Source organism: Sceloporus occidentalis, unplaced genomic scaffold (genome assembly GCF_023333645.1).
Source record: "Sceloporus occidentalis isolate IW3139 unplaced genomic scaffold, rSceOcc1.0.p SCAF_412, whole genome shotgun sequence".
In the NCBI taxonomy this organism is placed as follows: domain Eukaryota; kingdom Metazoa; phylum Chordata; class Lepidosauria; order Squamata; family Phrynosomatidae; genus Sceloporus; species Sceloporus occidentalis.
The window spans coordinates 251,861-267,311 of record NW_028317392.1 but is presented as its reverse complement, the minus strand read 5'-3'; the positions used below and the strand labels follow the sequence as shown (position 1 = coordinate 267,311).

Below are 15,451 nucleotides of genomic sequence, written 5' to 3'. Positions count from 1 at the left end.
CAGACTTCCACTGGGTGCCCCCACTAGAGACCAAGGAGCCTGGAGCACAGGGGAGGATGCATTGGTAAGTCTGGGTGGCAAATCGGGAAGGCAGAGTGGCAAGCCTGGGGTCAGATTGGCAAATACAAGGAATTTAAAACAAGAAACACATTTTTCTCAATCATAGTTTATGAAATATGAAAAAAAAATTGTTTAGATATGAATATTTACTAGTAAAACTTGTTTAGGTATTAAAACCTAGTTTGAGAAATAGTGTGTTTGGGTTCTTGTACCTTTAAAATCTAGCTTTTATTATTATGGCATAGTAAAATAAGAAGGCGATTAGAGAAATGCCATTGTGATAGAGATAAAAACCTATAATACATGTTAATGTAAATTTTAAGCTTTTTATTCTGCCGTTTGTTTTTAATACCCAGTTTGCGCATTAAATTATTTCAAACAAAACATTTGCATATTTTTTCATTCGATGAATCGAAAAAATAGGCCAACTAATCGATTATGAAAATAATTGTTAGTTGTAGTCCTAGACCTGTATCCTCCAATTAGCGGCAGGTTGCCACTGAAGTCTCTTCCCACACGCTTTGCTGCGATGTCCAAGCCCTCACACAGCCCTGTTTGTTTCTGGCTGCATGCACCAGAGATTGGAAGAGGAATAGGCCAGGGACCAGATCTTCTGCATTTTGGCGGATGTGAGGGAACACTCATGAGGAGATAATTTTTTTTGTATCAGGACAAACAGATTGGTCTACCATTTTAGTCTCAAGTAGATTTTTTTTTTTTTTTTTTTTTTTTTTTTTTTAAACGTCCACACCTCTGACACCACAATCTAGCATTGTACCCTAACACACACATGAACACTGTGGCACGTACACTGGCAATACCCTCACGCACACAAGACCGTACAATGACAAACATACACTCTCTCTGTCTCTCTCATTAACTCCTTTCTTTATCTCTTATTTTTTTTATCATCTCTTCACTCCCTTTTCTCCTATTACCCCTCCTTTCTCCCAATCTCTCTGATTTCTCCTTATGGGGGGTCTCATGATAGAAGCACTAGGTCTGTCCCAACAGACCTCTGTTTCAGAGCGGTACGTGCATCTAATGCTGAGCACCATAGTCATAAGACAGCATACCCTGGCGCTCTGGATACATTGCTGGGATATAGTGCAAGGAATGCATGTGGGGTATTGCTGCATACAAGAGAAGAGTGGTTTCTGTACTTGCACATAACCCAGGAAATAAATCTAATTGAATACTGTAATGCTTGGCAGAAAAAAATACTTTGGGTTGCCAAAATAGAGACAGCTGCCACTGCAGAGGAATCCTCTACGTCCTGAAGCGCTTCTAAGCAGAGCTTTTTAAGAAGATCATGTAAGTCCGTAGGGGACTGAATGAGTTAAGTATATAGAAACAGCCTTAGTCACCCAGCAAGATACACTGACTAATTATCTAGGAAGCGAGGAAAAACCTCCTTAATCTGCCTATGAATGAAGTGTAACAAAAGGAGATAAAAAAAAAAAAAAATTCCCCAAGGTATGACCCTTTTAAAACTGTTGCTTTGTAAAATAAAATTACTACAATACAGCATATTTCTTCATAAACGCTATTCTCTTAAGCTCTTGTATACTACAGTGAATTGATAACAAAGACTCAAATACATATTCAATGCTTACTGCAAATCTTCAAAATGTTCTTGTTCCAAACTCCAAATTTCTTCCACTTGAACTCCCTGACAACCTGGGAAGCAACCAAAAAATGTATTGTCATAACTTGTGGTCAAATCTACAGCTATGAAAAAAATGCTGAAATTGGAATACAATGTAATATATATATATATATATATATATATATATATATATATATATATATATATATATATATCTTATATAGGGCTGCAACTAACGATTATTTTAATAATCGATTAGTTGGCCGATTATTTTTTCCATTAATCGGATAAAAATTTTTTTATTTTTTTTCAATTTAAAATAATGTAATAAAAAACGTACAATTTACACTTTCATCTCTTTATTGCAATGGCCTCTCTCTCTCTCTCTATTCACCTTCTTATTTTACTGACATAATAATAAAAGCTACAAGAATCCAAACACAGTGTTTCTCAAACTAGGTTTAAATACAAAGTTATTAGTAAATATTAATTCATATGCTAACTATTTTTCATATTTAATAAAAACTATGAGAAAAAAAGCCTTGTTTAATTTTTTTATTTTTTTTATTTACCAAACTGCCCCCGACCTCAAACAGCAAGATGTCTGTGCGATGCAGACCCCCACCAGCTGACAGAGAGAATGATCCTCTGCAGGAGACCTCGATTTTCTGTCAGCTGGTGGGGGTCTGCATCGCACAGACAGCCTCCGTTACTGCCCTTCACTTACGCTGAGGCTTCTATGAAGCTGCAGTGAAAGTGCCTGTCAGCAACGGAGGTTCACAAAACACCAGGGAGTCGGGAGAGAGGCGGAGGGGGGAGAGAGACGGAAGTGAGAGACCGGCCGACAGTGAGGGGAATCCAGGTCCCCTGCAGCGTTGCGGGGGATCTGGATTCTAGTGTTATAATCCGATCTCTGTTTGAGGTCGGATTATAATTTTTATAAATCGATAAAAATCGATTCGATTAATCGATAATGAAAATCGTTGACGATTTTCATTATCGATTATTATCGATTTTATCGATTAGTTGTTTCAGCCCTAATCTTATACACACACCTAAACATGAATATTGCTAATATTGGTAGGCATTTCTCACTATGAAAAAGACAATTTAGTGATTTCTGATGTCTGTGAAGTGAAAATTCTTGACCACTGTATGTGTGTATACACACACACTGTGCAAAACTTTCAGGCAGGTGTGAAACAAGGAAACTCTCCAGTAGCAGACATTAGGAGACAGCTCAGCCTATTCAGGTAGGGCAGGAAATAAACCCCCCCCAGAAGCTGCCCTTCAGCGCATACGAGAACAGAAAAGGCTAAATTAAATGTATTATTAGGGACGCACAAAACAAAATTGCTAACGGGAAGCGACAATGAAAATACATTCTATAAAAATAATTCAATGTTTCCATGTCACACCCGTTGGCAGACAGAAAATACAACAAAGCTACTTGAGGGGCTCGGAAATCACAGCTTGCCAACTTTGGTAGAAGAGTGTTGCATCTTCAGTAAATGAGGTCTTTAGCTGAAAATGTTTCACAAAAGGCATGAACACACTTCTAAACTGCTGCTCGACAGACCTGATATATATAGAATACATATAGGCTGCCTCTGCCCAAAATGTTAAGTCTGGAAGCCTGTTAAGTAGCTTCTCCAAAGAGCCATTCTTTCCAGATAGATCTGTAGGCATCTGTGGAGGTAATGAAGTGTAACTGACATCATTGTCATTCTTTGGCTTCAGGCAAAAGACTAGCAAAATTATATGCTTCTGAAGATGGAACAAAGGGAAAGCTTTAGGTACGAATTCTGGAGGAGTATGAGAGACCACTCTATTGTCAAATAATTAACAGTAAGACTGTTCAAAAACTTGTATCCAATAGATCCCTACACTTAGCAAAACTAAACAGTCATCCCAATAAAGGTTCCAATAGGTCTCAAAAAAAGGTCCATATGGCTTAACACAAAACAAAAACAAAATCAAGAATTAGACTAATAATTACCATACAGACATATATTAAAACATTCATACTATCCCCAACATTCAGAAAAAGGTCGTTAGCCGACCTATAATTGTGGAGAAAAAAATCCCTGTACCATCTGGGATCATTGATGGGAGCGTACACAGGGCTAATATTCAAGGAGAGAAGAAAAAAAAAATTGATATAAGATAATTAAGATATTCATAGCTATATAAAGTGTCCCCCATATAATTGTAATACCATCACCATAAGAGTATTTGTATCATCCTTCATATGGGTGAGGAATTTCTATTAGTGATCATTATTTACGACATCATTTAAAGGGACTATGAACCATTAGGGAAAAAAAAGTAGCATATCATTAGATATTCTTGGCTGAATGAGGTAACCCCCTTATGATTATGATACTATCAGCATAGGAGAATTTGTAGCGTTCCACAAGTGAGTAACCAGTGTTTAGGATCCTTCATATAAGTGAAAAATTTCCATTTTAATATTAGTGATCGTTGTTTAAAACATTTAAAGGGACTATAAACCATTAAGAAGAAAGGAAACATATCATACGATATTAGTGACTATATGAGGTATCCTGCTTCTAATTGTAGTGTCATCCCCATAAAAGGATTTATAGCGTTCTACTAGTGAGAAACCGGTGTTTAAGATCTTTCATATATAATGATCGTTATTTACACCATTATTTAAAAGGGCTATAAATCGTTAAGAGTTAATTATTAGTGAACCTCAATGTGCTTTATCATAATTATATATATAGATATTGTGCATTTAAACTATGTTAAAAACAATAGGAAGATTAACTTATTTATAACTGTTGAACTATAGTACTATAAGCATTCCAAAGTTTAAGTGGGGTTCAAATGAATAGCTGTGTTTAAATCCTTCGTCTTCACATTAGTGAACATTGGGTCCATAGTCCATAAAAAAAATTGAGCGTCAATGATCCTTTACCATAAATATTCCTCCTGTGTTTGTATTGTGTCTTTACATCGTAATACATACAAACTTAAATACCAGAATCATTAATGCTTATCACCAAAAAAAAATAGTTATAGATCTTTAAATCTTTATATTTGTGGCGGGAGCTTCGTTTTAATAAACCCCAATTGTTTAGATATATTTCAGGGAGACAAAAGCCGACACAGAAACACAGAAGAACGTCAGGAATGGTACGGACGTGATTACGTCAGAACGGAACCATGTGAGGACGCCCCCGGAAGCCTTTTTAAATTAAGCCCAACAATTAGTCCCCTGACATTGCTTGAAGTTCCCCCACGGAAGTGACGGCCACTAGGACGATCTAAAGGGTGAGTAGCCTGAGAGAAACATCTTCCTATAATACCTGTTCTAATACTAGATTAAGGTCCCACGTGGGAATCATAGGATGGCGATGTGGTCGTAATCTAGAGATTCCTTTGGAAAACCTCTTGATCCAGAGATGTTCGGCCAGGCGAAGATCTAGAAGGTTGCAGAGTGCAGCTATCTGTACCTTCAAAGTGGCTGGTTGGAGGCCACCATTAAACCCAATTGGCAGGAAATTAAGAATGAAGTGGATGTCAGAAGGGGAGGATAAGTGGACCTTACACCAAGAGAGGAAGGTTTTCCAAATCTTCTTGTATTTAGCAGAAGTAGAAGCCTTTCTGCTGGTGATCAGGGTTTCTATGACTGCCAAGGGCAGGCCTTCGGATTGCATGATCTCCCTTCAGAATCCATGCCGTAAGTTTTAGATGATCCGGGTTTGGGTGACAGACAGGTCCTTGAAGAAGCAAGTCCAGCCAAGTGAGAAGATGGATAAGGTCGGTAAACCAAGCTCTCTTTGGCCAGTATGGGGTGACAAGGATGACTGGATGAGAATTTTCCCTTATATTCTTCAGAACCCTCCAGCCCTCTTGGATGTCCCCTGGGTGAAAGTGAGAGGTTGTCGACCTGCTTGATGCCATCAGGTCTTTTTCGGGAGACCCCTATATGTCTGTAATCATCCGAAACACGTCCCTGTGTAAGCTCCATTCGTCTGGAAGTACGGCCAAAAATATTCAACCTCCATCCTGGGGCGGGCTGGGCAGGGGGTCAATTGCTGCTGCTTACCTGTGGATTGCTCACACACACACTGTGCAAGCAACGTCTCTTGTTTCGCCCAGGGGAAAGCAGGAACCCAGCAGAGTGACGTGAATTTACGTCACATTACTCTGCTGGGTTCCTGCGGAAGTCTGCGAGCAGCACCAGGAAATCTGCAGATCAGGTGGTAGGGGAGGGTATATAAATGAGTATGTGTGATTGAGGAAATGCATGAGTATCTGTGAATGAGTAAATGATTGAATGTGTGAAACAGCATTAATGTGTAAGTGGGTAAATAATGGCACAGGGAGGCTGTAAGTGATATGCAGACCCAATCCTGCAGAGCAGCATTTTATCAGTGCAGGCAGCATCAATACACAAGGGGGACAGCTAGCCAGGTTTCAGCATGTATTGGCTGCTTGTGCATGATAGGAGTGTGATTGCTATATTAAATATATATATATGATTGCCAACAGCAATCACACGCCTATCAGGCCCAAACATACCCAGATTCCAGCAGGTACTGGTTGACTTGGCATGATAGGCGTGTGATTGCCATTAGCAATTATATATATATATTACTATTGTATCTATATATAAAACGTTTCATATACATGGTGTCTTTTTTTTTTTTTTTTTAAGGTGGAAGGGGAGTCATTTTCGGTTTCGGCTATCACTACCGTGATGTTGTCTGAGAGGATATGCATTGCTTTGCAACAAGCAGGCCCCCAGTGGTCTAATGCTTTCCATACTGGTAAAAGCTCTAGGAAGTTGATTGGCATCTGTATAAAGCACTGTCCATGTCTGGAACTTCCAGGATCGTCCAAGTGAAGGACGAGGTTACTAGAGGGCTGACGCAGACTCTTTTGGCGAGTAAGCTTTGAACTGTCGCAGTGTTCCAAGATGAAAGCTTGAGGGAGTTTTATATGTGTTAGTGTCCATGTAACTGAGGTCATTATGCCCAGGAGGGACATCAGGTTCCTGATTGTATTATGATAAAATGTGAACAAAAAAAAAAACCACCAAAAGTTTATTAATCTATGTGGAAAAAAAAAATATTTTCAATCATCGTTACCAACCATAGGTTCTTCAAAAGTTTTTGTTCATTACAGCAGCTATCTAATAACCATTTTTTAACAATTAATTGTTTTTTTTTAATCACAATTAAGTGGTTCTTGGCTTGTGGCGTGTGGCGTAAATTGAAACCCAGAAGTAAGGAACATTTCCATTGATAATACAAAAAAGAATAAGGATTCTGGGAGGTCTACTTTTGGAGAGAGAGTTACTATGGACAATACAAAAAGGAATAAGGTGTCCTTTGGGTTACCTAACCAGATTCCTGTCAGTGATGCAAAAGGGAGACCAAAGGATAATTTATCAAACTTCAGAGGTATAAAGAAAAGTAACTCTAGGATGATTAGCGAGAATGAATTTGGAGCAACATCATCATCCCCCCTTTATGACTCTAAAAACCAATCAAAAACTCTTAAATATTGAAATATTCTACCTGGTAAAAGTCGAATAAATATGTAGCAAAGGTGGCAATCTGAAAACAATTCTAGCTCCTAGAGAAATGAGTAGAGTTCGCATCCAGAGACAATCAAAATACTCAGAATTTTACAATAGATCTCTAGGAATCTACAACCTTTCTAGGGTAAATCAAAGTTTATTGGTTTCAGACAGGAAGGATTGTAAAATAACATGATGGGGAGGGGAGGAAGGGGAACCTATGAGTCAAGTCTAAAGGAAAACACAAAATCCAGCCCGCCATTGGGACGAGGCTACAAGGTGTAACAGTGGTTCCAGTACTTACACAAAAATAAAGATGGCTCATTGACAATAGTGGCAGCGAGCACTCCAAAGATGCAATATGTGGATCAGGAGAGCTCAGGGATGGGGTCCAGGAAAAAGGAGCACGAACAATGGGAGATGATTGGGAGGGGAGTGGTATGGAAAGACAGGGAATGGAAGAAGAATAGACAGAGGGAATAATGGGGGGGAGTGGATTTAAAAAAAAAAATGAGGGGGGAGGGTAGAACAGAGTATCATAGGAAAAGGCATATGGGGGAGCAACTGTGGGTTAAACAACAGATGTAGGAGACAGAAAGGGGCGGACCTGGGGGCCAGAGGCATATGTAAGCCAGGTCTTTTGGTACCACCTGACAGCACTGGAGGCTGACAGGGCTAATTCCTCACCCGTAGGAAGCATTCCCGAAAAGAGGGGGGGGAACCGGTCGCCCCAGTGTAAGGATATCAAGGCCTTCGCGGCTGAGGACCCCACAGGAACCAAAGGAAAGCCGAGCGGACGGAGGTGAAGAAAGAGGGCGGGATAAGGATCGGTAAGATTTGAAACAAAATATATAAGGCGAGGCATGACATTCATCTTAATGGTGTTTATCCTACCCAGCCAGGAGACATTAATCTCAACCATCTGAGCAGGTCAGATTGGAGCAACGCCAGCAAGGGAGGGAAATTAAAACCAGAGAGGCGGGAGAAGTTCTCCGACAACCATATGCCCAGGTATTTGTTTGGAACGGCACCAAGCAAAGGGAAAGGAGGCTGCTAGCTGGCCACTATCAGTCGAGGGCAAGTTGACATTAAGGATCTAAGACTTAGACATATTTACTTTAAAGTTAGACAGCATACCGTAGTCAGAGACCTCCTTTAAGATGACCAGCAAGGACAGACGCGGGCGGGTGATGGCGAACAGGAGATCATCTGCATACACCAGGACCTTGTGGTGTACCCTACCCTCCCCCCACCCTCAAACCCCAGATGTCTGGATTCAGGGGTTTTAGAGCACGGTGGGCCTGCAGGGTGAGATCTGAGATATCGTGGAACAAAGTGACCGAAGCGCCGTTGAGTTGCCACGTGCACGAGACATGAGGAATGAGGCGAAAGTCTGTAAGGTGGCAGATTTTAATAAATTTATCAGAAGTTTGCCATAAAGAGATTTTTTCTAAAAAGAGAGCATATTGATGCTAACAACTGTCCTTGATAAATCCACAAGTCCCATTAAGGGATTTTGGCAAGGTTGTCTATACCCAGGATCTTATTTATCATTCATAAATCCTTAGAAAATCCTCCCAGTCGTCCAATTGTTTCCGGTATTGGGTCATTGACATTAAATCTTTCTTCGTCTGTTGATCCTTTTCTTCAAATTATTGTACCTCTTATGCCCTCATACTAGAGAGATAGTACAGAACTTATTGGTATATTAGAAAAGATCCCAACATACCTAGGGGCCAATTTATAAGAATAAGGAAAAACTGTTATAGAATAGAGAATTAAGGTATACAAGCAGGAGTCATCAAAGATAGGTTCTTGGAAAAAGGGTATAATAAACATCTAGTGATGAATAGATAGACATAAATTAATCAAATAATAAACATTTAAGATCGATAAAGTCAATGATGCTACTCTTACACAATTATCTAACGACATCTTTAACTTGAGGTTTATTACCACTTTTTCAAATCATATAGCCGACATTAGAAACATTCTAGATAAACATTGTAGGGCTGAAACAACTAATCGATAAAATCGATAATAAAAATCAATGACAACGATTTTCATTATCGATTAGTCGAATAGACTTTTATCGATGATAAAAAGGTTTTTTTTCAGAGCAAATGCTCTGAAAAACGCCTCTCCTTATATAATCCGACCTCAGAGATCAGATTATAACACTAGAATCCAGATCCCCTGCAACGCTGCAGGGGACCTGGATTCCCCTCACTGTCAGCCGGTGGGTGTCCATGAGATGCGCACAGACAACTTCCGCCTCTCCCCTCCACTTCCGCTCCTACGATGCAGTGGCAGCATCACATGATGTAGAAGCCCCAGCGGAAGTGAAGGTGAGTATCGGAGGCTGTCTGTGCCCATCGTGCAGACCCCCACCGGCTGACAGAGAATCGAGGTCTCCTGCAGAGGATCATCCTCTATGTCAGCTGGTGGGGGTCTGCACGATGTGCACAGACAGCCTCCGTTACTGCCCTTCACTTAAGCCGAGGCTTCTATGAAGCTGCAGTGAAAGTGCCTGTCAGCAACGGAGGTTCACAAGACACCAGGGACTCGGGAGAGAGGCAGAGCGTTGTATGGGAGGGGGGAGGAGGCTGAGTTGCGTATGGGAGTTAGAGTGGTGTAAAGGGGGAGGTAGAGTGGTGTATGGGGGGTATAATGAATTTCAGAGTGGTATATCTGGGGGAGGCAGAGTGGTGAATCAGGGAGTATAATGAATTTCAGGGTGGTACAGGGCATTTATGGGAGGCGGAGTTGCATATCAGGATACACAGTGGCATATAGGGAGGTATAAGACATAAATGGGGGCAGAGTGGCAAGCTGGGGGTCAGATGTGCATAACTGGGGGCAGTTTGGTAAATAAAAAAATAAACAAGGCTTTTTTTCTCAGTTTTTATTAAATACGAAAAATACCGTATTTGCTCGATTATAAGACAACCCCCAAATCTTAATATTAATTTAGGGAAAAAAAGAAAAAGCCTGAATATAAGACGACCCTATAGGAAAAAAGTTTTACTAGTAAATGTTAATTCATTTAAACAATTTTTTTTAATAAAAGCTATGATTGAGAAAAATATTTTGGTTTTATTTCCTTCTATTTTCCAACCTGCCCCCCAGTTATGCACATCTGCCCCAGAAGTGCCTTATACTTAAACCCAAATAGTTTTTTTTACTTCAATTAAGGGCTGTAGTTATAACCATTGCATTGTGTGCCCTAAAAAATAGTTAATTTTAAGAGTTCAGTGAATAAATCTAATTTTCTAATCCAAAAACATTTTACTTGTAATTCTACACGTTATTCACCTTTTGGAGTCCCCTTGTGGCAGACATGTAGGAAATTAAAAAAACGTTTATATGAACAGAGATAAAATCAGGCGAGGATATGACTAGGGCTGCAACAACGAATTGATAAAATCGATAATCGATTATGAAAATCGTTGTCAACGATTAACATCCAGCGAAAGTGTATCAGCAGAGGTTGTAGTTCAGCAGCTGCCCCAACTAGACTATACCAGGGAGTATACAGCATGGGGTACAAGTCGGGGGGGGGGGGGCAGAGTGATATTTAGAAACATAGAAAGTGACGGCAGCTAAGAACAATCCGGCCCATCCAGTCTGCCCAAATTCTGAATACTTTCCTTAGTATCTGGCCTTATCCTATATCAGGGCTTGACAAATTTGTTGTGAATCTAGACACCAGCTAAAAAAGTTAGGAGCCAGGATTTTTTTTAAAACCAACAGTTGGTCAGGAGTGATCTGATCATCATCAGCCAACTTACTAAACTCACAGCATTTGACCTGGAAGCACCCTGGACTTTCAGGTCAGTGCTGTTTTTTTTGTTTGTTTTTTTTTTTAACTCTTTCAATGCTGATGTTCCATTGGAGCACAGCATTGACTGATATTTAGTCCCCACAAGCTTGTGGGGACAAATGTTAACCCCTGCAATGCCACGAATGGAGCGATCAGGCAGCAGGGGAGAGTTGGGACTGGTCTCCACACTCATGTGGAGACCGAAGAACCCTCTCCCCCTGTCCCTGAAGCTGCCTCTGGCAGCTGGGACGCAATTGCTGGTCTATAGACCAGCCATTGCAGGGGGAGTCTCTGATGACTGCTGTAGGCTTCCATGCCTACAGGAATCAAAGGGCTTGTGGGGGCTCGTTTTTGCTGTTGCTGGTCTTCCAGGCAGACAACCAGCAGCGATCACGGCATTGAAGGGGTTAACGCTGCACTTTCGCTCTCATGGAGCGATCAGGCAGCAGGGGGATGTTGTGTCAGGATCAACACTCAACCACCTTCCCTGAAGCTGCCTATAGCAGCTGAAAACGCGATTGCTGGTTTTCCTGCAATCGCGTTTTCAGCCTACAGAATCACTCCGTGGGAGTGATCACAGGCTCGGGGGCGAGCTCAGAGTGGCTGTGCTGGTCTGCCCAGACACCTGGGCAGACAGCAGCAGCGTGGCGACATTTTTGGGGGGGATGTAACAGCCTGACAAACACCTAGGTGCCAGGACAAAATTCTCAGTCGCCATGACGACCTGGGATTTGTCGAGCCCTGAGTTAACCCTTTGGTAACGTATTCTGCAGAAGAGTGAGTTCATATTAATAAGCAAAGATACAGGATGATTAATTTAGGGCTGAAACAACTAATTGATAATGAAAATCGATGATTTTCATTATCGATTAGTCAAATCGATTTTATCCTTATATAATCCAACCTCAAACAGAAATCGGATTATAACACTAAAATCCAGATCCCCCGCAACGCTGCAGGGGACCTGGATTCCCCTCACTGTCGGCCGGTCTCTCACTTCCGTCTCTCTCCCGACTCCCTGGTGTTTTGTGAACCTCCGTTGCTGACAGGCACTTTCACTGCAGCTTCATAGAAGCCTCAGCGTAAGTGAAGGGCAGTAACGGAGGCTGTCTGTGCGATGCAGACCCCCACCAGCTGACAGAAAATCGAGGTCTCCTGCAGAGGATCATTCTCTCTGTCAGCTGGTGGGGGTCTGCATCGCACAGACATCTCGCTGTTTGAGGTCGGATTATATAAGGAGAGGAGTTTTAATTATCGATTTAATTGATTAGTTGTTTCAGCCCTAATATATACCGTATTGGCTCGGATATAGGCCGCACCCTAAAAGTTTGGTGTTTTTTTAAAGAAAATTTTTTTTTTTTTTAATAGACATGCTGCCACTCTGTCCCCCCCCCCCCCCGAGATATGCTGCCACTGTCCTCCCCCCCCCCTTCCTCCGGAAGTTCTATACGCGTATTGCGTAGATGTCCCCCGCCGGCCCCGCAAGACACCCGGTAGTCTGCTCTGGTAAGTCTTGGGGGCAGAGGTAAAACGCATCGTGCGGACGCTCACCGGCTGCGGCGATGCACGTAAACAACCTCCGCTGCCAGCACGTCTGCACGATGTGCTTTAACAATCTCCCTTTTCCGGGACACCCCCGTGGGAATTCCCGGCAAGGGAGATTGTTAAAGCACATCGTGCAGACTTAAAGTGTGGGGCGGGGGAGTGTGGCCTATATTCGGAGGCTGTTAACGCGCATCGCTGCTGCCGGTGAGCATCTGCACAATGCGCTTAGACAATCTCCCGTGCCAGCACTCCCCCCGTGGGAAGTGCTGGCAGGGGAGGCTGTCTGAGCGTATCAGAGAGTAGGATGCAGGTCCCCTGCACCGCTGCGGGGGATCTGTATCCTAACTCTGCTGCCTGCCCGGCGCCCGGAACTGCATATCCCGGGCGCTAGACCCCGAATATAAGCCGCACCCCCACTTTAAAGACTTAAAGTGGGGGGGGGGGAAGTGCGGCCTATATTCGGGCCAATACGGTATTATATATACACACACGTATATACACATATTATATATTATATTATACACATACCGTATTGGCTCGGATATAGGCCGCCCCCGTATATAGGCCGCACCCTAAAAGTTTGGTGCTTTTTTAAAGAAAAAGTTTTTTTTGTTTAAAAAAAGCACCCAAAAAACATGCTGCCACTCTCCCCCCCCCGAGATATGCTGCCACTGTCCTCCCCCCCCCCCGAGATATGCTGCCACTGTCCTCCCCGCCCCGAGATATGCTGCCACTGTCCTCCTCCCCCCCCCCCGAGATATGCTGCCACTGTCCCCCCCCCCGAGATATGCTGCCACTGTCCTCCCCCCCCCGAGATATGCTGCCACTGTCCTCCCCCCCGAGATATGCTGCCACTGTCCTCCTCCCCCCCCCGATATGCTGCCACTGTCCTCCCCCCCCCCCGAGATATGCTGCCACTGTCCTCCCCCCCCCGACTTACCAGAGCAGACTCCCAGGTCGCTAGACCCCAAATATAGGCCGCACCCCTACTTTAAAGACTTAAAGTGGGGGGGAAAAGTGCGGCCTATATTCGAGCCAATACGGTATATCGTTAGTCACGGAGCTGGCTAGTCCGACCGACTGCCTCCGCTTACATGTGCTCCCTTAGCCTGGGACAACACACTTTCCCCGGTTCCCCAGTCACTAGCCAAGACTCAGTGTAAGGTAAAACCAAACGGAGACCGATTCTCACACACAGGGCTGGATATATCCAGCAAAACATACATCAACATAAAACAAGATATTGGGACACAAACCGCCCCCTTAATCTGCTTTCCAGAGACAACAGGGACAGTAAAGGGATTAACAATACAATAGGGATCCCAACCTCCACTATCTATTACTGGCCGAGATCAGTTTTAAGGTTTGGCCGGGGTAAATGTCTGTAGGGGTGGAACGTGGGGTTGGTCTGATATTAAAGTAAAACAACAGTGGTCACTCTGTGGTTGCAGATCCTGGCTTTCTGCCAGGGATAATCCCCTCATCAAGTGATGAGATGATATCCTGGTGGGGGTAGCCACAGAAGTCTTTACAAAGTCAGGGCCCATAGTCAATAGGGAGGAGGCTGGCAGGCCTCTCCAGTGGCCCCAGTGATGGAGGGTTCCGTCACAGCCAGGCTCAAAGATGTACCAAATAGGGCATGGGCAGTGCATCACCAAATGTAAAAGTCCAACATTGAAAAATGTGCATGCCCCAAATATGGCCCTTTTGCACCCAGGCAAACCCATGCAAGGGTGGTATCAAAGTTTGACAAAGACCGGTGCATGGAAAGAGTTAAAATACTAGCATTTGAAATACCCTGGGGTGTCTAGTCATCAAAACGATATGGTTTGATGGGTTAAATTGCATTGGCCGACTTCAAAAATAACCAAAATAGCACATGGGGCAAAATTACCAGATATGAAAAAATGGTTTTTAAATAGAAAATGTTACTTGTACTTGTTGCCCCATAATGTGCAGAAAAAAACCATGAGTTTAGAAATACCCATACCATGGGTATTTCTAAAATCAGAACAAATAGAATCTATTTAGCAGGGTTTTTTTTCCATTAGTTTGTATAGGTGGGTAAAAGCTTTTTCAAGTAAAAGTCAGAAAAGGTCGTTTTGTCTCAATTTTTCACCATAATTTATACTTTTTTTTATAGTAAATGATATGATATGATATAATGAGAATAACGAAGTCTTAAGAAAGCATTTCTTGTCCTGAAATAAACAAGATATAACTCGCGTGGGTTTAGTAAACGGTGAAGAAGAAAATAAGAGCTAAACATCGCAAACACCGCAGAAATGTTGAAACAGCCATTGTCACGATGCGGTTAAATTTCAACAGTTAATTAGGACAGCAATATTTACAGAAGGAACAATGCGTTTATAGAACAAACGACAGAAAAGCTGGTGACAGCAAGGGGGAAGACGCACCAAATCCTTTGATAAGCTCGGTGAAGACGCCAGGATCACTCTCCATTAAACACCACTCTCCAGCACTGCCCGCCATATTTCCACAACTGTTGCAATTACGTAGAATGGTATGCGCCTTCAGTTTCCCTACGTTCATGAACTCGCGCACTAAGGCTGTTTTCGCCATAATTGATATGGGTATGTTTATTTTGAATGCCTATACGCCAAATTGAGAATTATTTAAGACATAACCTTTATGCTAACTATATTCAAATGTTTCCCTTTTTAAAGATATCTTAACTTTTCCCTAGCGCGCTTAGCCCGCCCACACACAAGAAATCACTCTATTTCTATAACAATAAATAATTAAGGGGCATGAGGTGTGTTTTTTCTTCTTTCCAAAATGGCCGCTTCTGATGCAAAGATCCCTCCCCCTTCAGAAATAGTAAAAGGACATAAAG

At 42.4% G+C, this 15,451-nt stretch overlaps 1 protein-coding gene across 1 annotated transcript in view; it reads right to left on the bottom strand.

Annotated features, from left to right (window-relative positions):
- Nucleotides 1–15,087, bottom strand: part of LOC149272838 (ubiquitin carboxyl-terminal hydrolase isozyme L5-like) — a gene marked incomplete at its 3' end in the record, with an annotated part of 113,781 nt that extends 98,694 nt beyond the window's left edge. Inside the window, exons 1-2 of the mRNA XM_089506678.1 lie at nt 15,012–15,087; nt 1,677–1,740 (exon numbers count right to left, since the gene is read on the bottom strand). Coding sequence (XP_089362804.1) covers nt 1,677–1,740; nt 15,012–15,087 — 140 coding nt within the window. The remainder of the gene's footprint in view (nt 1–1,676; nt 1,741–15,011) is intronic.
- Between the last annotated feature and the right edge of the window lie 364 nt (nt 15,088–15,451).